Source organism: Prunus dulcis, chromosome 3 (assembly GCF_902201215.1).
Source record: "Prunus dulcis chromosome 3, ALMONDv2, whole genome shotgun sequence".
NCBI lineage: Eukaryota > Viridiplantae > Streptophyta > Magnoliopsida > Rosales > Rosaceae > Prunus > Prunus dulcis.
The window spans coordinates 16288436-16313504 of record NC_047652.1 but is presented as its reverse complement, the minus strand read 5'-3'; the positions used below and the strand labels follow the sequence as shown (position 1 = coordinate 16313504).

Here is a 25069-nt window from a genome sequence, read left to right as displayed (position 1 = left end):
TTGAGTTCAAATATCATGTATTAAAGATGTTGAATAAATTAAAAAATCAATTCTATCAAATAAAGAGTCATAACATATAAACATACCAAGGTCACACTTTTCATTTTCCTCACCCAAGAACCTTCCACTTCAAAATTCCGTATACTTTTTAATTTACCCAGAGTTTGCATAAAGTTGGGGCAACTTTTACTATCATGTTACGTGGCCTTTCATTATACTAAAGTGTAAAATAGATATATGATTATGTTCCATGATAAAATAAAGAAGAGCAAGGCATGGATAATGGGAGGGATGTGGGAGACAGATAATAAAAAAACACTTGGAATATTTTCAGAAGGCCTCGTGCAAGCATCCAAGAAATGAGCATCTTATTGGAATGAAACAGGGAGGGACAGATATGGAAGAAAGCAGCAAATTGATTTAATAAAAAAACTGAGACACTTTCATGGCTACAAGATCTTCATGTTTCCTTTGGGTTTTATCCTAAAAGTGGGAATGTTAGTCAAATTTAGAGGTTCATATAAAGAAAATAGCATGTGAAAGAATATATATTAGGATTTAGAATTGAGATGAGCTGGGCCTATAAGTTAGGAGTTTGAGGCCTAGAAGGAGAGCTAGAGAATCAGAAGTGAGAGGAGTATTTTCTTCATCCAATAAATAAAACCAGCCAAGCATTGGTTAAAGTCTTAAAGGTGGAGAAAATTTGTTCTATCACCAGTTGTATGTATATGTGAGTCTATTTTCATTATTATGTGATTTCGACACGTAATAAAAGAGATAAATCTGTCATATCATCAGTTGTATATATTTATGAGTCTATATCTTTTATTATGTGACTTCAATGTTTAACGAGAGAGACAAACTCATCAATATATAAGACTAGTGACACCAAAACGTCCAAATATGCCCTACCATCATACCTATATGTTCATGAATCTATCTATTTTATCACGTGACTTCGACGCATAATAAAAAAGATAAATTTATTCTATCACCAATTGTACGCATCTATGAGTCTATATTTTCATCACGTAACTTCTAATATTTATTCATTGACAAATTCTTGATTATATAGGACCACTGACAACAAGCTTGTTGTGGGCAATCCTTCCTTTTTATGGAGAGGCTAAAACCCATTACCCACAATATTTATGTAAATAGGAGAAGCTACATATATGGTGAATTCCAGTTGTCTTATGCCCATCAACTGACAATCATAGTGGTGCCTACAACCTTGGCTTAAAGCTTCAAATTAGGCAACTGATGCAGGAGTATCTAATGAGCTGACACAACAAAGACCCAAGACAAATGTTAAAAAGTCAAATAATCTTATCTTCTCACTTAGAATTATTATTGTTGATGCCCAAAAAATAGAAAACTATTTGTGGATCCAACTTAGAGATGTGATGTTATCTTTGACCTTTAAGAATTTTGGGCAGACAAGGATTATCTGCAAGGAAAGAGCAACGGCAAGACCTAGAGCAACGGTAAGATCTTGGGCACCGGTGTGGTGTCGATCGAAGGCTTTCCGATACTTAAATTAGCTTAAAAATGGAATGAATAGTAATTTTGATACAGTAAAGGCTAAGTAGCCGAATGTAACTGTTACCTCGCTTATGGGGACTTGTGTCCCTATTTATATATTCTTGGGAGGTGTGCACTTCGAGTTCGAGTTGTATTTTGATGCCTGACGGGCTACCACGTATCCGTGTAAGAGATAGCTTGCGAGATGCCTTCTTTAGTTGGATCGGCAAGTAGGTTGCCGAAGGCTCACCTACTATCATAGTTGTTTATAGACCTTAGTGTTTTTACTGGGCTATGTTCCACGTGTCACATAATGACTGGGTAATCAAATATGATATAAACAATTATCTTCAGCACAATTGTTTTTACACTCTCAATTAAGGGTGTCTTTGATCCTAGTCATATTTGTAACAACCTAATCTCAAGTCATATCATTATTAGTATGGATGATTTGAACGCGATTTGAACTTGAAACTTCTTCTAATATTGATTACTAACTTGGAGCGTAACGCCTTTAGTAGAGTTAACAAAATCGGAAGTATACGGTAAACCACGTATGTCCTCAACTGTAAAAGGACCAATTGGAAATTTAGGAATAGTTTTGAATGCTAAAAGACAAGACAAGTTGGGGTCAATTCGTGAATAAAGATAAATAGGCAATATCGTTTTTACCATGCTATAGATTACAATACCTTTAGGTCATTATTGATTTTTCGCATCTCATTTGTTTTTTGTTTTTTATTTTGGTGGTTAATTATAGTTTAATACCTTGTGGTTACACTCTTAAGACATGTTAGTCCCTATCTTTTTAAATTTTAACAATCACATACCCTAGTCTTTCAAATTTGTTACAATATGGTTCCGTCGTTAGGGTTTCTGTCAAATCTCTTTGTTAGTTGCCTACGTGGCACTGGGAGTCTATGGTTGCTGATGTACATTTTTTGGGATCAATGTTTGCAGTGTTTTATAGGTTTTGTATATTTCTTATGCTTTGTTTTTTATTGATATGATAAAATTCATAGCTGTACCACTCAAATGGAGTCTGAAAATATACAACAAGTAAATAGAAAAGGGAAGAGCAAAGAAGATTATAACGCTTGGAGTGTGGAAGAGAGAAGAATGTTGTTGCAACTCATGGTTGATGCTACATCTGGTGGATGGCGTGACTAATTAGTTGGCTCTTAGCATTTGTTTTTAAAAAATATGTTAAAGAAATTATAGAAGTCTTGAATAAAAGCCATACAAATCTTAAGAAAGTTTATTAAAAAATTATATAGAAATTTTCTAAAAACCTATCAAGTTCTATACGAATTCTAAAGTTTCATCAAATTCTATAAAATCTGGCACTTAAACAAAATCCTTTTAAACGCTGTAAAATCCTAATTGAATACATACATATTCAAATTTCATTACTCATTTGCATTGATATCATTGACTATATGCACACATGCATATATATATATATATATATATTATTTATTTATTTATTTATTTCTTACAAACAATCATGAACAATATGTAAAGACAAATTTGACAGCAATCACCCTTGGATAGAAAATAAATAAAATAATATCATATTTAGTTGATGTCTCAAGTATTATTCTTATGGACAAACTACATAAGATACCCCAAACTATAAGGTTATTTTCAAGTTCATACCCACCTTTGGGGACATTTACAAGTACATACTCAAACTCACAAAAAACCTACAATTTACTTCCTCCTTTAGCCAAACTGCTAATAAAAATGTTAAGTGCCAATGTGGCATTTGCGGGACCTATTTTTTAATTGCTATTCTGTATTCTTCCTAGTTGGCTTATGCTTTTTTTTTCTTTTCTAAAATTATTCTGAGTTAACTGTGAATGCAATTTTCCTCTCGGGCAGATTTGGAGAAGATCTTCGCACCACTTTAGTACGTTCTTCTAAGATTCCTTGCAAAACAAGAACGGTCAATTAGAGAACACCGGTGTGGTGTTGGCCAAAGGCCCTCCAATGCCTAAGTCAAAATACAGTCTCATGGAGATGCATGTATTTCTTAAAAGAAATGAGTGCTCTCAGGGGGAGAATGAGGTGGCGTGAGAGCCAGACAGAGAGAGAGAGAGAGAGAGAGAGAGAGAGCTCTCACGAGCTTGGAAGTTACCTCTTTGTGAAATATACTTGTCTTTATATAGTCTCATCACCTTGTGCCATATTTGGAATAATCAAGAGAGAGAATAATTTTTTAAAGGGAATTATTCCTTTCCATTAATAAGGAGATGGAGGATATCAAGGAGATTTAATGAAATCATGATCCTTGACTTATGGAGATATTTTCCATTTTAAATCAATTTAATTGGCATATTCAAGATGACCTAGGGCATATTCCAATTTCCATATGGCATCACCGGATTGGTTGCCAAAATTCCTTGTTCCCACGTACCAAATATCTCGAACATCTTATCTAGAACCTTCTCAAAAAGCTCATCTTCTCCAACAGAAACTTCCCCCTTACAGTACTACCATCACCGTTAGCTCTTTCATTACCACCTGGGCTAGGTTTCAGATTAGTTGTTGCTCCATTTTCACGGCCATTAGAGCTAGGTTCGCCCACTAGCTTCATATTAGGACCACCACCACAGTTAGCTTATTTAGTACCACCAGCTAGTTTGAGTTTCAGATCGAGTATTGCTCCATTTTCACGGCCATTAAACCTAGGTATGTTGCTCTTCACATTAGGACAATCATTGGGTGAGACGACGCCATTTGGGCTGTTGGAGCCGTCGGAGGCTTCATTTCCATTTTCATTCTCGTGTTTCTTAACAGGTTCCTTATCCTCGCCTCCAAAATGGCTCTTGGTGACGGGAACATGTAGCACCTCTGGTCGAGCCCCTGGGGCTGGGGATCCCCATTTGGTGCTCAATTCTGCCTCATATTTCATAACCGGTTTCGCAAGGAATTGTGTAGACTCAAGAATGACCGCTCAGTCTTCCAATGTGAATCCACATCCAGCCTGGTTGGAGGTCGACATGGTCCACTTGATCTCCTTATCTTCATAAATGACCAGCACTGTTTCCTTCAATCCTCTATTGAACATGGATTGGAAAACTCCTAGGAAGGTAGTGTTGTATTTCAATGTGCGGCATATTGGTGTCTGGAATCTTAGTCATACCCTCATTTCCATCGTTCTCATCAGAACTACTCAGACCCATCTTTTTTTCCATCATTCTCATCGAAGCTACTCACACCTATCCTTTTGATATCCTCCGGATTTACCTTAGCAGCTATGATGCCCACTTGTTGGTTCGTGCAAGCTTCGTATTTCATTTTCAGAGTGTTTTTTTTGCTGGATTTTGTAGTGTTAATTTGGTGAAGTGGCCTTCTTGAAGAAGAACATCTTCATAGATGCTATAGGCGAAAGAGTCAGAAAGACGAAGAAGGTGGGATACAAAGAGGAAGGGGATATGAGATATTTACTTATAGCCAAATGCAAGCCGCCTTCCATTTGTCTGTCGCCTTATAAATTTGAACCTTTGTGGAATGTTTAAGCCCTTATGGACTTTAGCCATGGCCAGTTAGGTATCAATCCTTTTTTGTGATCATATCAACTGTAAGTAAAAGACAAAAGTTAGTCACATGAACACATATATAACCAAAAAAAACTTTGAGTATGTCAGTAAAGCAGATCATGACATACCGTGGAAAAACGTAATGGGAATCTGAGGGCCATCATTCACATCGCCCTTCCAATCTCTAATACATTCATACTCCAAGCATGGTCACCTGCACTGAGGTTATCAAGCAATCTTTCATAGAACGAGCAGAGTTGAGCAAATTTCTCACTACGCCTTACTTCAAAGAAAAAGAAGAATTCTTGCAAGGGCATACCCAACTTGAAAAGGTGGATCAAGTTGTTAAAGCACATCATAACACGATAAACATTTGGGGTACACAGACATGGAGCACAGCCTATGACATGGAACATTTCTTTGAAAAACCTAGACATGGGATACTTGAATCCTAAAAATAAATAGAATGGGTGAAATGTGATTATCCTCGCATTTGGATTATACAGGTCCATACGATCCGCAACCTTAGAGAACGGTTTAGCCAAACTCACATTCACACCAGTAGGAACAGCTGCAGAAAACTGAGATCATCATCTCTGAAATTGTGCCTCATTAGTGACGCAATACAGGTTGGTTATGAATCTTTTCCTATAGGCATAAGAGCCACCAAGCATATATAATGGAGCTTGTGAGTTAGACGATCGGCTTCCTTCATCAAACGACATGGTGTCAAAGCAACTGTAAAAAGAAGAAAAAGATAATAGCCACAAATCAAGACCAACATGGAGGAGAATACCCCACTTTTAGCTGGTCAACCTACGACTACAGTAAAATGAACTTGGTGGCTGGCCTTGGCTTAGTAGAATCGGTCAGCTGGCCATCGAAATAAAAATTGACCTGGCCTCGGCTTCTCAGGGGGCGCAATCGGCTATCTCTCTCTCTCTCTCTCTCTCTCTCTCTCACACAACGTGCAAAGCCTCTCTCTTTTGTCTCTTATCCTTGCCGCAAGCCAAAGAGAAGAAGAAATTAAATAGGGGGTCCGGCACAAGGGGAGTGATTTGAGTTTTAATCCCTTGAGCATTCTTGATCAACAAGGAAACAAAGAGATAAATCATATTCTTTCTTTATGAGGAGTCCAGCAGCAATTTGGAATTCAAAAATCCTTTCTTTATAAGGAGTCCAACAACCTTGGTCTTTCCCTTCTCTTTGCAGATTACTCTCCCCTCTGTCGAAGGCCCCACAAGACCGAAGAAATAATCACTTCTAAGTTGAGTCCTATGGTGGTCTTCCATTTTTTGGCGTCAACATCTTCGCTGCCTACGATAAGAGATATTATGTGACTGTTTATGAGAATTTTGGTGGGAGAACAAAATTCTTGCACCTGATTTCAGATTGCCCTTCTACGCCATGTTTCCTTTCTTGTCACAATTAGAGCAGCTGCAAAGTTTACATTTGTATTGTGAACAACATGAGCCACTCCAATAAAGAGAAGAAGAAAAAAAATCAGACCATGTGAGGGAATGTAGAGTGAATGTTATTGTTGTTGGAAGTTTGAAAGCAAATGTCCTACATTGAAGAAAACAAAAGGTTCCATATACTTTATAAGCATGAAACTATAACATCAATTAAATAAAGATTGGTGGGCTGACGGGCTTGGTAGTGAAGACTATCATAGTTGGCTTACTTGATTAATATTTAAATAATCAAGACTTGGGCTTGAGCCTTGGGGTCTCTGGAAAATAAAAGAAATATACCTAGCCCCTTGAATTATAGATAGTTGAATCCTGGGAGATAGACGCCTGTTAAACTTCAAGCACTGAGAAGAGGCGAACTTCTGTCTTTAGGACATTGCGAATACGCAAGCCTCTATTTTCAATAAAAGTCAGTATTATGTACTTAATTTATATTTGCACATTTATACAGATTTCGTAATTTTGCTACTGATTATATCCTAACAATTGTTTCATCAACCATAAGCACCCTAGCAGTTGAAAATATAAAAGAGCGAACTTTTGATTGTATGAGTTACTTCCACTATTTGCTGTTCATATGGCAAAAAGAAAATGCTTAACTTCCACATGCAAAGAGATCAAACATGCGAGAATTCAATACCTCAACACCTCAAGTGTTAAGCTTTAACAGGATTTCATCTGTGAAGTAGTGCATGGACAACTTCCAGGTTTTAGCAGTTCAAATCTGTGAATATATATAACTTATCCAAATTTATAAGTCCGAGATAGAATATGCAGAAATTTGTCTTCTATGGTGCAAATTGCTTCCCCATGCCCCGAAGCATGAAAAATATTCCTCCTCCACTCCCCACACACACAGTTAACAAATTCTTTTTAATAGATGAATTAATTTAAAATAAAATACCATTTTACAGCAATGGCTGAAAAGAAGGTGACACAGAAAGTAAAACGAGCTTAGATTCGAGCCTGCTGACTAGAAAGTTAAGGGGGTCATTTATGTCATATCAATGTCATCTCACGTGACATGCACGTGCAGTGGGAAATCATATCCATTTTGGTCTAATCCATTACAGGCTAATGGAAAGGAAGTGAAAGCACATGATTTAGAACAATTGGAAGAATGGGATTGGCCATTCAAATCAAAATTTGGCCTCACAGATTTCTGATGTGGGCCCTTTGAGATGAATCTAATTGGTTGCTTCTTTTTTTTTTTTAACCCTTTGGGAAAGGCCCAATCCAATAGGTTTACTTTAAAGTTTTGGGTTAGCATAATAAAATGTCCCCAAAATATTTTAATTTATTTTTAATCAAAAGTTAGACTTCAAATCAAAGACTCTGTTCCTTCTCCCAATTGGGGGCTTTATGAGACCCCAAGTCCCAAGCCATGATGGTAATCAAGAAAGGCACATTTGTTTATCATAAACTATAATTACTCTGTCAAAAGTTTACAGGGTTAGGTTTAGTCAAATAATCAAGTTCTAATTGACAATTTTACCCTTCAGAACCGTTGCAACATGTTTTTAAATAATTTTGTTGGTTTTGTCAAAACTCATATAATTATACCTTTCCATGAATTTTAAAAAAATATAAAGTTGGATAAGCATAAATTTACTCAGATTTGGTAATGCATCTATATCTATAGTGGTTCCTCTTTTTGAATTACATCAATTATTGAAATCCTTATCTTGATAGCTCTACATCAAATTCTTGAGATATGGAGATAAATTTACTCAGATTCTGTAATCCATTTTTTGGATTATAGAGTGACAAAGATTTATCACAAGGAGAACTATTGGGATACTTCTCATATATAAATTTACTAAGATTTGGACATCCCTGTTTTAAATTATTGATTAACCCAAATTTATAACAAGAAGAATTCTCGAGATACAGATATAATTTTACTTAGATTCGGCAATCCATCTTATGGATTATAGTGTGACCAAAATTTATCACAAGGATTCTTCAAAATCTTAATCTGAAGGCTTAAAACCACATGTGACATCATCAACAAATTTGTATCGCTAGAACAAATTAATATTAATTTTCACAAAAAGGGTGAAGATACATACATACAAACATTAACTTAAAGAAAATTTATATAGATTTATGACTATTACGTACAAGGTAGTCTTATTTACGTATGTTTTTTGTTAAAAAACAATGCATTTACACTAATGCATTCATTGGAGTGTTCACGGAGCGATGTGAGAAGCACAAATGATGCTCACCGTACCGTATTAGACAATATGTTTTTTCATGGGGTACAATTCACATGCTCGTTTCATATATTAAAAAAAAAAATTCATGATTTATTTCATCTGAAAAAATAAATGTCTACGCATTTGGAGTCTCGTTTACCCTTCTATTCTAATAATGAAATTACTTTATGTAAAAGGTCAAAATTCCACCCATGGTATGTTAAATTTTCTTTGAATTTGAGGGGCCTAACAATGCTGACTTTGATTATTGACATTTAAATTCATTAGTTTTCTTTTCTTCTTTTTTTTATCAAATATATCATTCAAGAATGTGTGTGCAATGCAAATGCATAGGCATATTCATTTTTTAAAAAAATTATGTTATTGTTTTCCAAGTATACATTCTAAATGGTTTGTAAAGCAAGAGTTAAGGCATTATTTTTAGCAACAAAATATTACCTTATCCATATAAATAGAAGTTTGATCCAATCACCTAACCTAGACAAATGGTTGAAAATTATTTACCAAAAAGAAGGACAAATGCTTTTCTTACTATAAAAGTAATTAATTGAAATGATAAGAACTCCAAAAAATGTGGAGGTGTTACAGCTACAAGCCTACAACAAAGCTTTTCATCTGGTAAAGCAAGCATATGGTGTGTTGTTCATTTCTACCAAAAGAAAAAAAAAAAGGGAAAGGAAGATAGTTTATTGTGAAAGTAATCAAGGTTGTTAATGCTTAATTAATAAAAACAAAAATCTATTTTAGTCTCTGGAGCTAAGTTTTATGGACCTCCATCACACCTCCAATTTGTCTGTCAGTTGCTAAGCATTCAATAACAGGCTATTACAGTCTCTGTCTTCCCTGAAAGTTAAATATTTTAAGATTTCATTTCAAACAGGATTTGCTTTAAGACATGAGGGCAGTTTGGTAACTAAACCTTAGGGCAAGCTAGATTTGCAGTTCCCTCCTGTTTTAGTTTTGGGTTGACTCTCTCTCTCTCTACATGTATTCCACTTTACTTTTGTTGGCTTAATCAATTTGTTTTCTTAACCAGCTATAAATGCCCCATCTCTGTTCACCTCAGTTTTGCTTTTTCTTTACTGTTTCTCTCTCTGTCTCTCTCTCATTCTCTGGTTTCCTCCATTGCAAACCAAGCCAAGCTTCCTTTCCAGCTTGCTTTGGAGGCCCCTCTTCTTCACACAGACAAAACACCCACCAACCATTTTACCCACCTTTTCTTTTGTGCTCCTCTAAAATCCACCCCATATTTTACATATATAAATTCACGTCTTCCTTTCCTTTCTCTCTCCCCTTCCCCCACATTTCCATTTTCTCTCCCCTTCTCTTGAAAGATTAGATTTTTGTCTGGCTTGCCTCTCCTTATTTTTTCTTTTCCTCTTAATTTATTTATTTTTATTTTTATGCTTCTCTGAATTCTTTTTGGCCCACTTGAGGACACATCCCCCTCTACTTGTAAACTACTCCTCTGGAAACCTTTCCTTTTTCGACATCTGGGTTTTGGTGGGTTCGAGTTATTTCAGGTCTGCATTGGCCTATCTATGCTCATTGAGTCTGTCTTGGTTCAAAAAGAAGCCCCTTCTTTTCTTCTCTGGGTTCTCAAGGAGGAAGATCAAGGGGGCTAGCTTAGATCGCTACAAAGGTAAATGCTTTCTTCTTTGAAACACTTTTTACACAGACTCACTCACATTTCTCTTTATTGGTCTCTTGCTTGGATCATAAGTGATGCTGTTTTAGATTTTCCCTTTCTCTTTTATGAAGACTTGGAATTTAATTTTTATATGTTGGTGGTTCATGGGCATGTGCTCGCTTTATACATGGAATCTGAAATTTATAGTGTTGCCGGCGTTTTATCTGGTATTCACTCACTGTTTGCTTGTGAAACCATTAATGCCAGTGTAATCAAGCTTCTTAAACTTTTAAAAATAATAAAGCATCAATCTTCTCAGTTATTGTATCGGATTCTACTTACTTTTGGGCACCTTTGGTTCTTCTTTAATATGATTAATATTTGAAGACAGTTAAGAATCTAGTATTTCCAGATTGAATTTTGCAGGATTATCTATTCATCAATTATGGAATTTGAGTGTTACATAGGAATAGGATGCGATGGATTAGCTAAAGACATATTAACTAGTATTGCCAATAATAAACCTGCATTTTTTTCAGCAAAATCACATCTTACAAATTAGAAATCTCAGATATCTGCGACCCTTTTCACGTGCTTTGAGTTACATGATTTGTTTCTCATGTCCAGGTTGGAATGTCTTAAATTTTTTTTTTTTCTGGCACTGAAAGTTAGAACACCAAGCCAAGTTCAATATATAGCATCCAGAGGATAAGAATGTCATCCGGAAGTTCTTTGAATGCGGAATTATCGAAGAAGATAGGATTTTTGGGTTTAAAACTATGGGTTGTAATTGGTATATGTGTTGGCGCATTTATTGTTTCAATCCTATGTTTCTTATCTATATGGGTTACATTTCGGAGGAAATCTCGAAGATCACTGGACAAATTCCCAGTCACCCAAATACCAAATATCTCTAAAGATATCAATGTTGATAAGGTTGGGGCTCAGAGTACCCACGATCACCCTGATAATTTATTTCTTTCAGTACCTGAGAAAGCAAGTGATAAGAATTCAGAGAAGATGTTAGTCCATTTAGGCATGAGCAAATCAAGCGATCCTGATAACATGAGTCAGTGCAGCTCAATTTATCATCATGAGAGGGCATGTAGTTCACAGTCAGGGGAAGAAGGAAGCTCTGGGAATGTGCGAAAGCAGTCATCATTGTCATATGGAGGACTTGTAACAGCCTCTCCTTTAATTGGCTTGCCAGAAGTTTCTCATCTTGGGTGGGGCCACTGGTTTACTCTTAGGGATCTGCAGTTTGCTACAAATCGTTTTTCTGCAGAAAATGTGCTTGGAGAGGGTGGATATGGGGTTGTTTACAAGGGCAGGCTGATCAATGGAACTGATGTGGCAGTGAAAAAGCTCTTAAATAATTTGTAAGGATATAAACTCAAATGCACCATCTTTGTTATCACCGTGCTTTCAGGAAACCTATAAATTTCTTTTTCTTTTCTAATAGTTGCTTTTTTGATCTGGTATACAGGGGGCAGGCGGAGAAAGAATTTAGGGTTGAAGTGGAGGCCATAGGTCATGTTCGGCATAAAAATCTTGTGCGGCTCTTGGGCTACTGCATAGAAGGGGTTCACAGGTATTATTAACCTTTTATTTTAATATTAAATTACTTATATTTTTCCTAATGACTTGGGCGTGTCTACTATTTTCACATTAGGAGGGCTTCTGTCTAATGTTCCCCTCTCTTTCTGCCTAGCGTATAGCTTCACATTTGTGTTTTGGGTTCAGTTTTTCTTGTTCTTGCTAAGTTGCAATGTGTTGCAATTTGCACAGGATGCTGGTATATGAATATGTGAACAATGGCAACCTAGAACAATGGCTACATGGGGCCATGCGCCAACATGGCACCCTTACTTGGGAGGCCCGCATGAAGGTGATTCTTGGTACTGCTAAAGCGTAAGTTTTTATCTTTCACTGAAATGTGTTTTATATGATAGTTTTCTTATTTAATTTTTGTATCCCAACCAATGGACAAATGACTTACATATGAATTGCAGGCTTTCTTATCTACATGAAGCTATAGAACCAAAAGTTGTCCACAGAGATATAAAATCAAGCAACATTTTGATTGATGATGAGTTCAATGCCAAGGTTTCTGATTTTGGATTGGCCAAACTCTTGGGTTCAGGTGAAAGTCACATCACAACTAGAGTGATGGGGACTTTTGGGTATGTAAATTCTTATATTTTTAACCTATTATAATTTATCTGCGAAGTATCTTCTGATTGGACCATAAATTTTGGTTCATCATGCAGTTATGTGGCACCAGAATATGCTAATACTGGCTTGTTAAATGAGAAGAGCGACATCTACAGCTTTGGTGTCCTCCTGCTTGAAGCAGTTACGGGAAGGGACCCTGTGGACTATGGCCGACCTGCTAATGAGGTTCAGAATTTCAAAACCATTGTTTACTATTTTTGATAGTGACTTCCTTCAGCAATCCTCTCACTCTTTCTCATTCTCATCCTCATGATGCATGGTTCTTACTGATTATCAAAAGCTTTATTATTATGTACAGATTTTTGAGAAGCATTTCTTAATACTCATGGCAGGTCAATCTAGTTGAGTGGCTAAAATTGATGGTAGGTGCAAGAAGATCAGAGGATGTTGTGGATCCAAACCTTGAAGTTAAACCCAGTACACGTGCCTTAAAACGTGCCCTTTTGGTTGCACTAAGGTGTGTTGATCATGATGCAGAGAACAGACCCAAAATGAGCCAGGTTGTACGTATGCTTGAAGCTGATGAATACCCATTTCGCGAGGTTCTAATCTTCATCTTACCCTGGAAATAAGTTTTGTTGCTTTATTTTATTCCATCCGTTTTCATGAAACAATAAGACTACTTATCTAAATGCGGAGTAGGTGCAATTTCCTTTAGGAATTTGTGTTTGTTCTTTAGAAGATGTTGCAGAGAAATGGCCTTATATAGTGGAGCGGTGAACTTTAGACCCCAATTTGGGACTAATGTTCACTTTGGTTGAGTTGCATAGCTTTGGTATTCTTCCTTTGAATTGTTCTGGATTTGTGAGTTGACTAGTTTAGTACCACAAATGGCTTGGCTTTACTTATTCGAAATAATTGTCAGTTTTAGTCTTTTAAACTGAAAAAACTCCTTTCCTAGCTAACTTCGTTATTGCCTCATGTCCCTCTGTTTTCTTTCCCATTTTGCTAGATGTAGCGACCAAATTGTCCTGCTATTCGTTCCCATGCTCATCAAAATTTGGGTGATCTTATGAATCTTATTTTGAACTTGTACACTTCAGGATCGAAGGAATAGAAAGAGTCGTACGACCAGCATGGATATTGAATCTGTGAAGGAAAACTCTATCTCAGCTGACGTGGGAAACAAGCCAGGGGATCTGGAGAGTCAAATATCTGAGACAACTCATGCATAGGACTGGCAAACGCATGATCTTGATGAATGATTCCTTCCTCACGTGCCAGAGTAGGTTTCAGTAGCCCATCAGTATACATCCAAAGTTTTTTTTTTTTTTTTTTAATTCTAAATTTAAGAGAGGATTTCGATTGGAGATAGCCCATTTTGATCATGAAGCATTGGATCCTGATACTTGAAGAATTAATAGAGGTGCTCCCAACTCCATAAGCAGGGAATTTTCAGAGAGAGAGAGAGAGAGAGAGAGAGAGAGTGAGCTAGGCTCTTTTGTACATATGTTTCTTGGGGATCAGTGGGGCTGTGTATTTCATACTTATTGTAATTTCTTCCCTTTCTATTATCAGTTGATTACTGTTCTTCAGATGGTGAACAACTCCCATTACTTTATTTATTTTTTCATTAATTTTATTTTTAAGTCATCTCATTTTCTGTCAGAAAACAAAGAATTGAATTAATGATGATGAATGATGATGGTTCTCTTTTTATCTTTATGCAGTTGTACGTCTTGCTATTTGTTACAGTAGAATGATGGCTGCCCCATTTTGTTGCTTTTTTCAATTCTCTTTACATGCACTAGCTGACAGCTTCAGTTTAACCTATAATGCTTTGTCTCCTAAAGTGTGTTTTGCAACCAGGTTCAGGTTTTGATGAACTATAATGAAGTTAGCATGTCTTGTGGTAGGATTGATTTATAAATTGTTGGACCTGCATTTTAACAGAAATCTTACAAAATACAGATACCCAATATGGAAATTGATATTTGCATTTTGAAAAGGGAAATATTTCCCTTTCTTACCATGTAAGTAGAAGCTCTTACATTTTTGCCAGTGTGACATGTGTGCCCTAAGTGTTTTTTGTGTTTTTGATAAATTATTTTTTCATGCTTCGAACTATGATTCGTATATCTCCTTACAGGAAAGGAAGGAGGAAAGCAGCATCCTTTTGAAAATAATTTCCTTCTCAGTCTAGCTTCTCCTTGCACACTCTCACTCAAGAATGGTCCTAATAAACTTACAATGTGGTCCTATTTGCATTGTGCTGTTCTCAACGGATCAGAAAAGCTACTTCAATTTAAATGAATTGCCAACAGAAAGAAGCAATAGATGTATCAGTTTCATCTTTATGCAGTGATGAAAGAAAGAAGCCATTCAATGTTTTGGGATGGCAATATTTCAGTCAAATGAGTCATTAATATATATTGATGGGTGGTATGAAAAATGCAATGCATTATTGTGTCAGCTTCAGCCTGACAAGATTCAACAAGTCCTTTTGCTGTGGACCGCTTTCCTGCTACAATCAGTTTTTCTGTGTGTTTCCAAGAACTCTCAGACAAAGAGAGGCTTGTGAATATATCATGATCATACACGGAATGGGTTGCCTTGCCTGCTCTATTTGAATTCTGAGTTGTCTAGCTTTTTTGACTTTTGGGTCCAACGGTCATCTTTCGGATATTTTCTGCTGAGCCCAATTTTGATTTTTTGTGGTTGGAAGCTTTGAATGGCAACAATAACTTTTTGTTTTGGTCGGTATTGGACAGCACAGACGTATACATGACCAAGGGAGCTGAGCTTCTCAATTATGCGCCCTAAATTCTGACTGAGCTCCTCAATTTGTACACGTTTTATTTCCTTTTTTCTATGGTGGTAAATTAGTCAAGACCTGAAAAGAAATCAGACCCACATTTGACCCATGCAAGCCATGCATCAGATATTGTAATGTGCACTAGAACCAATATAAATATGTGCTCAATTAGATTAGAGTTTGCGTGGGTTAGCCCGCCTCTTTGTACTTAAGTTCGAGTTCCCTTTCTCGTAAATTAGAATGATTTCGAGTTGTGTTTGCTTGTATAAAAAAATTATAGATTAGAGTATTTGATATGTAAATATAGTCAAATTAACATATGGTCGAGTGCATTTTGGCTCTGATGTAAAAGTGGAGCAACAAAACATTTGGGAGCTTGTGTGGAAAGGACCACCAACAAGAAGAAGACCATCATCCTCTTTAGATTATTAATGGGTTTTGGGCGCACCCGACTCACAGACAAAAGAAAATGAATATTTGCTTCTCTTCTGAGTCTCAGGTAGGTAGGGAAACAAATATGTGGGCCGCACGTGACTTTATTTTAAAAAGATTGATAAATGGTGGTGGGCTGGATAAATGTCCCCATTGCAACCGGCAAAAACAAGATTGGGCCATTTGAAGCCAATCCAGTGCGCTAATCCAGCACAAACAAATGGGATAATAATTTATTAATTTTCCTAGTTACATACGTTTGGTGTTACAAAAGCTTAGTGCTTCACCACCACCGATATATGGAGAATTATAGAATCCTACAGTTAAAGTAGCATATATTGTAAATATGTGTCATAATGGGTAGACGACATAGTATACTTCTCCTAATTAGAAAATAGTATTAATAAATAATTATTTATATTATAACACGTGAACAGTATTATCGTACTACACTATAATTATTCTAATATATAAGTTGTTTACATTTTAAGTCTAAGTGAGGACTAGAAAATTTAGGTGTCGTTCAGTAATGTTTTGGGGCCACGTTTTCTGCTTTGTGGGAACAAAAACATCTCAGAAATGCGCTCGGCGAGGAGTTTCCCAAAACACAGAAGATGATTGTTGAAGAAAAATGTGAACCTCCCAACATAATTTCACCACCACTATTTAAATAATGAGGTCTTATTATTTTAGGTTCTACCCATTCAAGAAGCGGTGTCTCTTAATTACAATCACTTGCTTCAAGAAAACACCCTTTGATTTATCATAAAGAAACAGAACGTGTGTGTTTGGTTTTATGACTGCTCCTAAGTCCAACATCAAGGTGCTTACGTATCCCTTACAGGAATCAAACCACTCGTAGTTCAAAGAATTGCAATGAATAAATGACTCATTGCAAGGAAAATTTGATTTGAATTGTATTGAGGAGTGTTTGAGTAAATTTAGCTGAATAAACTAGGGATTCAATATGAAATTGTGTTTGGGGCGAATTTGGTTAAGAATAAACTAGGGATCTGTTTGGATTTAAGATTTGGGGGGTTATATATAAATTGAGTTCTAGATTGCCTACGTACCTTTTCGAATGGATCAAACCAACGTAGTTCGGAATTGCAATGAGTGAATGATTCATTCCTCTTGGAAAAAGTGTTTGAGGGAATTTGGTTAAGAGAACCAGATTCAAATTTGGTTGCGGTTTCGTCTAGTGGGATGCTAGACTGCTTACGTATCCATGACGAGATCAAACCAACATAGTTCCAAAGTTTGGAAATTAATGCGTAAGTATGGCCCACTAATTTAGAATTTGTATCTTTGAGACAATTTAGAGATTTTCATAGGTAAATGGCCTATGAGAAAAATTGGATGGTTTTGTATCATTTTTCTTATTGTCAATGTCCAAGAAAAAAAATAATAATGAGAAATTTTGATGAATCCACTAATTTTCTATAATTGACATTTACATTTGGACCCAACTATGGCTTTAAAGAGTTTAAAATTATTTGGTCCGCTGTAAATTTAATGAGTGTTTATTTGAATAACTCATTAAATATTTTGGGCTGTTTTTGGGCCTTGACATTTTTTATCAGTTGGCCCATGACTGATCATCAGTGTGAAGCTCATCCCTTTTAGCTAAACCAGTCACAATGGCATTAGGACTTCAGGTATTGAAGCCGTGAAGGAATTGTAGTGTTGATTGACTTAGGAAACAATTACTTCATGACCAAGAATCCATAGACCAATTTTCCTTTGCTTCCTTATCAGACCTTCTTAGAGAGTCATCTTTGTTTTCACAACAAAAAGTATGCATGACCTTTCTCTTTGTCAGGCCACACAGCCAAGAGTTTCATAAAATAGCATCTTTTTTTTTTTTTTTTCCTTCAGTCAAAGTAGACAACAACTTTAATTGAAAACCAGCCTAGGGACCTAAAGAGGCACATGCTTCTTCTTTTTCTTTCTTTTTGCTGACTTCCTTTTTTCTTCTTTTTGTTTAGTATGTATGCAAACAAACATAACACAAAGCCATCTTCCAAACGGGGTAGGCAACTTTTCCTTTGTTTTGTCTGTATGCACACAAACACAATATGAGGGATTCAAACTTTCTTTCTCTTTTTTTATTTGATGACTTCTCCTCTTCTTCTTGCTCTATCTGTATGCAAACAACACAACACAAAGCAATCTTCCCAACACCATATTTTCTTCTTTGTCATTTGCAACAACTAATTTCCTCTCTTTTTTTCTTTGCTTTCGATGCAGCATACTCAAACTGAGAAAAGAAGGGTCTGTTCAATTTTCTCAAATAGGGAAGAAATTGGTGTGTCTTCTTAACAGAGAGGGAAAGAGTTGGTCAGAGAGTTTCAAGAGGTATAAACTCATTTTACATTTGCCGTGAGATTAAACTCCTATTGTTTTGGTTTATGTCATCAACTCCTTTATTGCAACTTGTGGTGGAGAACTCACTTCCCATTTTTATTTGAAGCTACAGAGAAGGAATTAGTGTGATTTTCTCAAACAATGGTAAAGCATATTCCTGTTTTCTGTGCATATTTTGGAATTAACTCCCATAACATCGTTTTTTTGTTCTCCCATGGATTTTCTTTTGCTTGGCACAACTTTATTGAACGGGAATCATCCCATGAATTTTCTATCCATATATGTGATTTAAGGGTTGCCACCCAACATGGATTTATCATCCAAGAATTTGATTTAAGGGTTGCTACCCAACATGGATTAATATCCAAGAAATTGATTAAAGGGTTGCAACCCACCATGGATTTATCATCCAAGAATCTGACACAAGGGTTGCCACCACACAGAAATTAATGGTGATGGCAGTATACCTGTGGCAATTTCTTTTGTCTCTATGCTTTAGCAATTTTTCCAGCAGCAGCTCCTTTTTTTCTTCTTTCTCCACCTCTTTTTTTTCTTCTTTTCCTTTCTTCCTCTCTTCTCTTTTTATAGAGTCATTGCGAGAGAAATTTGAGATGGAATAATCCTCATTCAAATTGGATTCCTCCTCCACTTTATTAGATTGTCATTTTCCTTTATTTACTGAATGGATGATCCTTTCCTTTTCTTTAGGCATAAGATCAGGGACAATTTGATTTCTTGGGTGTTTTAAATTTGTTTTGAAAACAAGTATAGTGTGAGGACCAGACCCACCCAACGTTGTTGGGCTTATCAAAACCCACATTTGAATTTTATTTTATTTCAACAATGATATTTTGGAAACGATTTCTGATTTGTGCTTTAAATTAGAAAACAAGAAAAAGATGTTTTCGTCGTTTTCATGGCAAAAGTGAAAACCTGGAAAACAGCTAAGACCAAAAATAAAAATTATACTATCTATATTTGTGTTAATTTCCACACATCCACTCTCTCTAAAATTATAGTTGTTGATTTATTATGGGTATTGTTGACGCTCGGTATACACTGAGCCCATTTGCCCAATAAGAACAAAACACGTGGGCCTCGTTACCTAGGTGGCAAAAGCGGTCATCCAGCCCTCTTAACTACCAACCATGCACATCGGCTTGATTCCCAACCTCACCACCTCAGGAGTCGACAAAACCTCCCCTGACAACGGAGGATTCACTGCCTCTTGAAATACTGCCCATGTCCTCTCCAATACGACATATAAATCATCTAACCCTTTCCTTGACCAGATACGACTCCGGTTACTCGTGGCATGTTACTCTACCCACTCCTGCCCTCTAGTTGAGATGAGGACATGGAAGGACCCCGACCGTCCACCACATTGATGTCACATAAATGGCTTGGCTCAGAGCCGAGGTGACCGACTTAAAGAATATCTTGTGAAACTCCTTATAAATAGGGCTTGAATTTGTGTAAAAAATCGTATGACCTTTTCTCAGGTACAAAAGAAGATCTGTCAAATACATAAAAGATTACTCTTGTTCGTGTCGTTATTCCAACATAAGCATCATACCATCAAGGAACCAAATCTCCTCTTCATGATGAGCCATGTAGAGAAGGTGGACAAGATGAAGCAATCGAGAGAGACAAAAATGGAACTAGAAGGGGATTGGGAGGAAGACAAAAGGAGAGAGGTAACATGAGGGTTAGAGGAAAGGGGAGGACTAGATGAAATTGGGGTGGGTTTTGTAGAGAAACAGTGAAAGAGATGGTGGGGAAGATTAGCTGTGTTTTTTTTCCTTTTGCCAAGGGAAGATGGGGGTTGAGGTTTTTTATTTATTTTAAATAAAGCTCTTTAAAGAAAATTATAGTTTTTTTCTTTTCTACTACATTATAATGTTGTTCTAATTAAAATTTTTTAAATATTTTTTATAGAGGATACATAACAAAAAAATGCCTTTAAAAAAATAGTTCATATATAAATTCCATGATGTATTTTAATAAAAGTTACAAATTGTTTGTTGGAGTTTTTATCAAATTGTACTACCAGACACGTTTTCACTGTTTACATTTTAAAAAAATATTTTTTTCATTAAGCTACCATATGCATTCTTAAATCTTGAAAATGCAAATTCGTTTTTTCATTTTCATTTTTTGAAAACATTATCAAACACGGGCCTTTAGAAATCAAATCCCACTAAGTATATGAAAAGGCGAGATTACGGGTGGTTGGTTTGGTATATCATGGTTGATATATAGTAACTTTCGCGGTCCTAATGTTTTATGTAAAACTTCCCTCCGATGGACGTCCCTCTCTACATACACATTCAGACAACTTTTTCTAGTGTCAGCTTCTTCTTCTCTGTTAAAGCAGTTGCCTCTTCAGTAGCAGCAAGGCTACCCTCATGTCTTGTGGCTATATATATAGTCTTTGCTCTAGAGATCGTTGAGTCATGGAGCCTCTTTGAGGGGAGGCTAGAAGGCTCAAATATGTGGAAATAATATTGATGCCAAGTTACAACTTGGCAGGCATTGGAGTTTTTTTATATATATATTCGTGTTAATGACGACATCCCAATTTGGTGACACTCATGGTGGACCGCCCGGTGGGAGGGGCTGGACATTGGATGGTCGCCGGTTGGGTTATCTAAGTAGAAAACTTTGGAGGTCTGAATAAAAATCCTCACATTTAAGCCCTCATTTTCAATGTTAGCTAGCTAGCTATATATATGAAAGTTTTTATTGAGGGATTCTTCAAATAAACTTATTTGAGGGACACCCTATAAGGGCCCACTCCGCATTGTATTTCATTAATCCAAACAATCTATTTTTTAGATAATCATTCAAAAAATCACTTGAATCCAATATCATTTGACAACTCAATTGAGTTATTGAAATTTTAGTACTTTCTTGAAGCACCATGGTTATTGATTTTATAGGACACAATTGGATGTCGAAATGGTTTCTTATTTGTCTAATTTTTTGCAAAGAGAATATATAAATGTAGACTTTAAAATAGATGGTTTAGATCGTTGAAAAAAAAATCGTAAGGAACCCTAAATGATGTCCCTCAATACAAAGATACTGTATATATATTTACAGATTATAAGTATACAAATGTCAAGTATAGCTAGACATATACAGGCTGCCATTCCTTCAAAACAAGCACCTTCGACTCATGCATATTTTAGAGGCTTAATACGTATTAAAAGTCTGCTTTTTAAGAACAAGAACAACATATATTTAAATATATGTATAGATGTGCACTCCATGCAATAGTCAGAAGTACACTAGTACGTAGGCATTAAATGCTATTCTTGAGAGCCATACTGTCTCCGAGTCTTACATATCAAAGAAAATCTAAGTGCTAAAAGAAGAGAGATGGCCACAGAGAAAGCGTACATATTAGACAGTATTGCAATAATGAGATAGGAAAAGATGTACTCATGAGTGAGAGGGTACTGAAAATATCATAAAGTAGTGATCATGAAATTCATGGCTCTTGCTTGTGACCAAATGAAGGAACTAAATCTTGCAATAAACCATAGTCAGGAACATGTAGCTGCTGCCGCTGCTGCCGCTGATGCTGCTGATGATGATGATGAGGGTGAGGGGCCACGAGGTTTGAATATATCATGGAATTACTTGCTTGGTGATCATCCTGATGATGATGGCTTTGCAATTGCAATTGCAATTGGTTGTTCATTGGGAGAAACTGGGTTAAGAATTCATGTTGAAATCTCGCTGATCCATTGAGAGACGCGGATGTCAAAAGGGGATTAGGGGACAGCATTCCAACGGCATTGAGGTTGAGATTTCCACGGAGTGTTGCTGGACACTGATGGTTGTGCTGACCCTCATATGTTGTGATCACAATGGATGGATCTTGAAATGATCTCTCGACGCGCTTCTTTACGACGCACTTTTGAGTAGTGCATCTATAATAACTTCTGAAAATGGAAGAAGAAAGTTACAAAGCTGTGTGAGTTCACCAAATTACTCTTTCAATGTTCATGTTATTTAAGTTTCTGTATCACAAGCATGGAAATGAATGATGTCAATTAAAGAGCAAACTACAAAGTGGAGCCAATCAAACAAACTAAGGGCCGTTTAATCATTTCAACTTTAGTTTTTATTAGTTTTTATTTTTTGTCCTATAGTATAGAGGAAAAAGAGGAAGAATAGAAGTGAGGATGAGATTGAGAGAAAGGATGGGAGGGATGAGTAACAAAAGTGAAAAAGAGGGGGAATGGAAGTGAGAATATGAGTGGAAGATGAGAGGGAGGAGTAACAAAAGTTATAACAAAAACTAAAAACTGAAATCCATTTGAAATTGTTTTCACTTTCAAGTTAGTTACTCATCCCTCTCATCCTCCCATTCTAACTCTCATTTTCCGCTATACTCTAGCACACAAAATGAAAACTAAAAACTAAAATTGAAATGGTTATCAAACGGGTCCTAACTGTTCTATATAGTTAGGGATTAATGTGAAGGCTAACATCATTTCTGTATACAATAGAAAAGAGTTTTAATTAACTAGTAACCATAACAGATATGAATGACATATAACAAATATTTGATCATCAAATAACGCCTATTGACCGGCCAAGAAATAACGGCTGGTTTGAAAATTTGGAGAATTGTTCACATCAGACATCCAGAAATCATTATAAGTTGGACTCTTTTTTTTTTTTTCTCTTTTTTTTTTAAAATCTTTTTTTAATGGAATGTACGTTGAGCTAGTGTGGAAATTGTAAAGAAAGGCAATTAAGTATAATTAAGTATACCTAGGATAAGGGCTGTTCTTGACTGCCTTCTGTCCGTACTTTCTCCATCTGTATCCATCTTCAAGGTGATCCACTTCGCTCTTAGTCAGGAAGGCAAACCGTGGTTCCCTCTGCCGTTTCTCTTTCTTTTTCGCTTTGCTCCTGAATCACGTATAGCTAAGCAAATTAGATATGTATGCACTCGATTTTAGGGTTCTAAACACAGATCCCATTATTTTCCTTTTTGCTCCCCAGAAGTTTCTAGATGTTGCATGTATGGTTATTGGTTAATCTTAATCATCAGAAATCTAATGAGAAAGAAAAATAATTAAATAAATATCTCTTCAATTAAAGACGTATTAATTAATGCCATGTAAGTTGAAAACACAAGGGGAAAATTGCACTAGAAAGTTTTTTTGTTTACCTTTTAAATGACAGTCTACCTCCTGACAAAATATTAGTCAATCCAAGCCCTATATTTATCCATACATATATATATACCAAGAGTGGAAAATAGTGGAGTAACAAATGATATCCCTCAAAAGCTGCTAATTAACCTTTACCATGAATCTGGCAACAAAGAACCAAAAAAAAAAACCTACCCTTTCTTTGACTTGTCTTCCTCATCTCCTGCCGCTTCATCACACACTGCCACTTTTGGCTGCTTTTCTTTCTTCTTCTTCTCTGAATCTTCATGTTCATGAGAACCAGCAGCTTCATTAGATGAAGAAGAAACTGAGGAGTTTGGTGTAGATGGGTTTTCAGTGGTGCTAGTCCCCACCGAGTGATCTCCTACACCTGCAGCTCCAGCAGCCTGCTGGTTCTTGGAATTCTCATGATCCAACTGGGGAGAAATGACTTCAGATGAAGAACATGACATGTCAAAGGCTTTTGAGAGGGTGTTGTAGTCCATTGAGCCATGGAGGCAGTCAGTGAAGCTCATGAATGAAGAATTGGGGTGATCGGATTCGAACCCGTGTAGGTTTTGTGGATCTTGTATGGAGTGAGTGCCATAATTGAAGAATGGAAAGCTTGACCTGTTGATTTCATGGGGGTTGTAGTCGAAAGGGTCATACTGGTAAGGGTTTTTCTTTTCATTTGACATGGGAAGAAAGAAGAGGAAGAAGAAGAAGAAGAAGAAAGTTGAGAGGTGAGAGAGATGGGGCTGAGATTCTTGCTTTGTTCTTTTGGGAGAAAATGAGCTTTAGGTTTGATTTTTATCTTTGCCTTTTTTTTTTAATAGGAGAGAGAGAGAGAGAGAGAGAGAGAGAGAGAGAGAGAGAGGAGAGTTGATCAGATGGGATGTGTGGTAGCTTTTGGCTATTTTGCACACTTGTGCCCTATTCTACTTCTGTCCTAATAAGACATTTATGTGGGTAAACATACACGTGCCAGTTCCAAACAACACATTTAGAGATCACTAAGTTCGAATTCTCTTCCCAGTAAAATGAGTTAGTTGGTGGGACAGTGAACATACCTTCTTGCACTCAAGTTTGAATTCTCCTCCTGATAAATTATATTAATTTTAATTATCACTTGTATAAAAAATAAAAAATTGACAAAATATATAAAATCATATAGGCAACTCATCTACTCAATTAAAAAAAATCAACAAAATTGCAAAATATATAGGAACAAATATTTAATGGTAAAATGGTGGGAGCTGCCAAAGTTGCAGAAGCCGTTTTAAGGTTGGAAAAGAATCACAAAGAATTCGCCATAAGACACTGAAATCAGATCAGAGAGCCCGTCACTTCCACAGTTCCACAGGCTTGTGGTTGTAGGCAAAGATGGTCTGCCCGGGTCGCATCAGATTATTTTAGCTTTGGGGGTAGGGACCACGGGGGTGTGGTGGTCAAGATATCCAGCATGCCCAACACAATACACTACGGTTTTCTTCGAGGGCATACACGTGTAAGGAATTGGGCACCGTCATTTGACCGTAGTTGGCACGTGCGAAAAGACATTCTGTTCCTTTCTCACGCCTATGTCTTGCTGATTGGGCCTTCACGTCATCTCCGTTACGGAAACCCCCGGATTTTTGTGGCTCGCTTTTTCCTGTTTCCTGAAAGCCGGTCAAAACGCAACAAGTTGGTCAAATACCAACCTCATATGAT

General features: G+C 36.5%; 2 protein-coding genes across 2 annotated transcripts; one reads left to right on the top strand and one right to left on the bottom strand.

Annotated features, from left to right (window-relative positions):
* The first annotated feature begins 9799 nt into the window (after positions 1-9799).
* On the top strand, positions 9800-14210 carry LOC117622179 (probable receptor-like protein kinase At2g42960). The gene is made up of 8 exons (XM_034352766.1): positions 9800-10405; positions 11021-11772; positions 11880-11984; positions 12182-12304; positions 12406-12576; positions 12664-12793; positions 12961-13170; positions 13672-14210. The coding sequence occupies exons 2-8, from the start codon at positions 11108-11110 to the stop codon at positions 13801-13803; spliced, it is 1536 nt and encodes a 511-aa protein (XP_034208657.1). The 5' UTR covers positions 9800-10405; positions 11021-11107; the 3' UTR covers positions 13804-14210.
* Positions 14211-21456: 7246 nt separating this feature from the next.
* Positions 21457-24184, bottom strand: LOC117622375 (WRKY transcription factor 28-like). The gene is made up of 3 exons (XM_034353028.1): positions 23555-24184; positions 22974-23114; positions 21457-22135 (listed from the first exon to the last, which is right to left on the bottom strand). The coding sequence occupies exons 1-3, from the start codon at positions 24055-24057 to the stop codon at positions 21679-21681; spliced, it is 1101 nt and encodes a 366-aa protein (XP_034208919.1). The 5' UTR covers positions 24058-24184; the 3' UTR covers positions 21457-21678.
* Positions 24185-25069: the final 885 nt, after the last annotated feature.

What these genes read in the sequence shown, in the direction of transcription:
- LOC117622375 (XM_034353028.1), bottom strand. Translation starts at nt 24,057, where the DNA reads ATGTCAAATGAAAAGAAAAACCCTTACCAGTATGACCCTTTCGACTAC. An exon ending in GAAGACAAGTCAAAGAAAGG is followed by an intron (nt 23,115 to 23,554) that starts GTAGGTTTTTTT and finishes TACGTGATTCAG; the next exon opens with GAGCAAAGCGAAAAAGAAAG. An exon ending in AAGAACAGCCCTTATCCTAG is followed by an intron (nt 22,136 to 22,973) that starts GTATACTTAATT and finishes TTCCATTTTCAG; the next exon opens with AAGTTATTATAGATGCACTA.
- LOC117622179 (XM_034352766.1), top strand. Translation starts at nt 11,108, where the DNA reads ATGTCATCCGGAAGTTCTTTGAATGCGGAATTATCGAAGAAGATAGGA. An exon ending in AAAAAGCTCTTAAATAATTT is followed by an intron (nt 11,773 to 11,879) that starts GTAAGGATATAA and finishes TCTGGTATACAG; the next exon opens with GGGGCAGGCGGAGAAAGAAT. An exon ending in TGCATAGAAGGGGTTCACAG is followed by an intron (nt 11,985 to 12,181) that starts GTATTATTAACC and finishes CAATTTGCACAG; the next exon opens with GATGCTGGTATATGAATATG.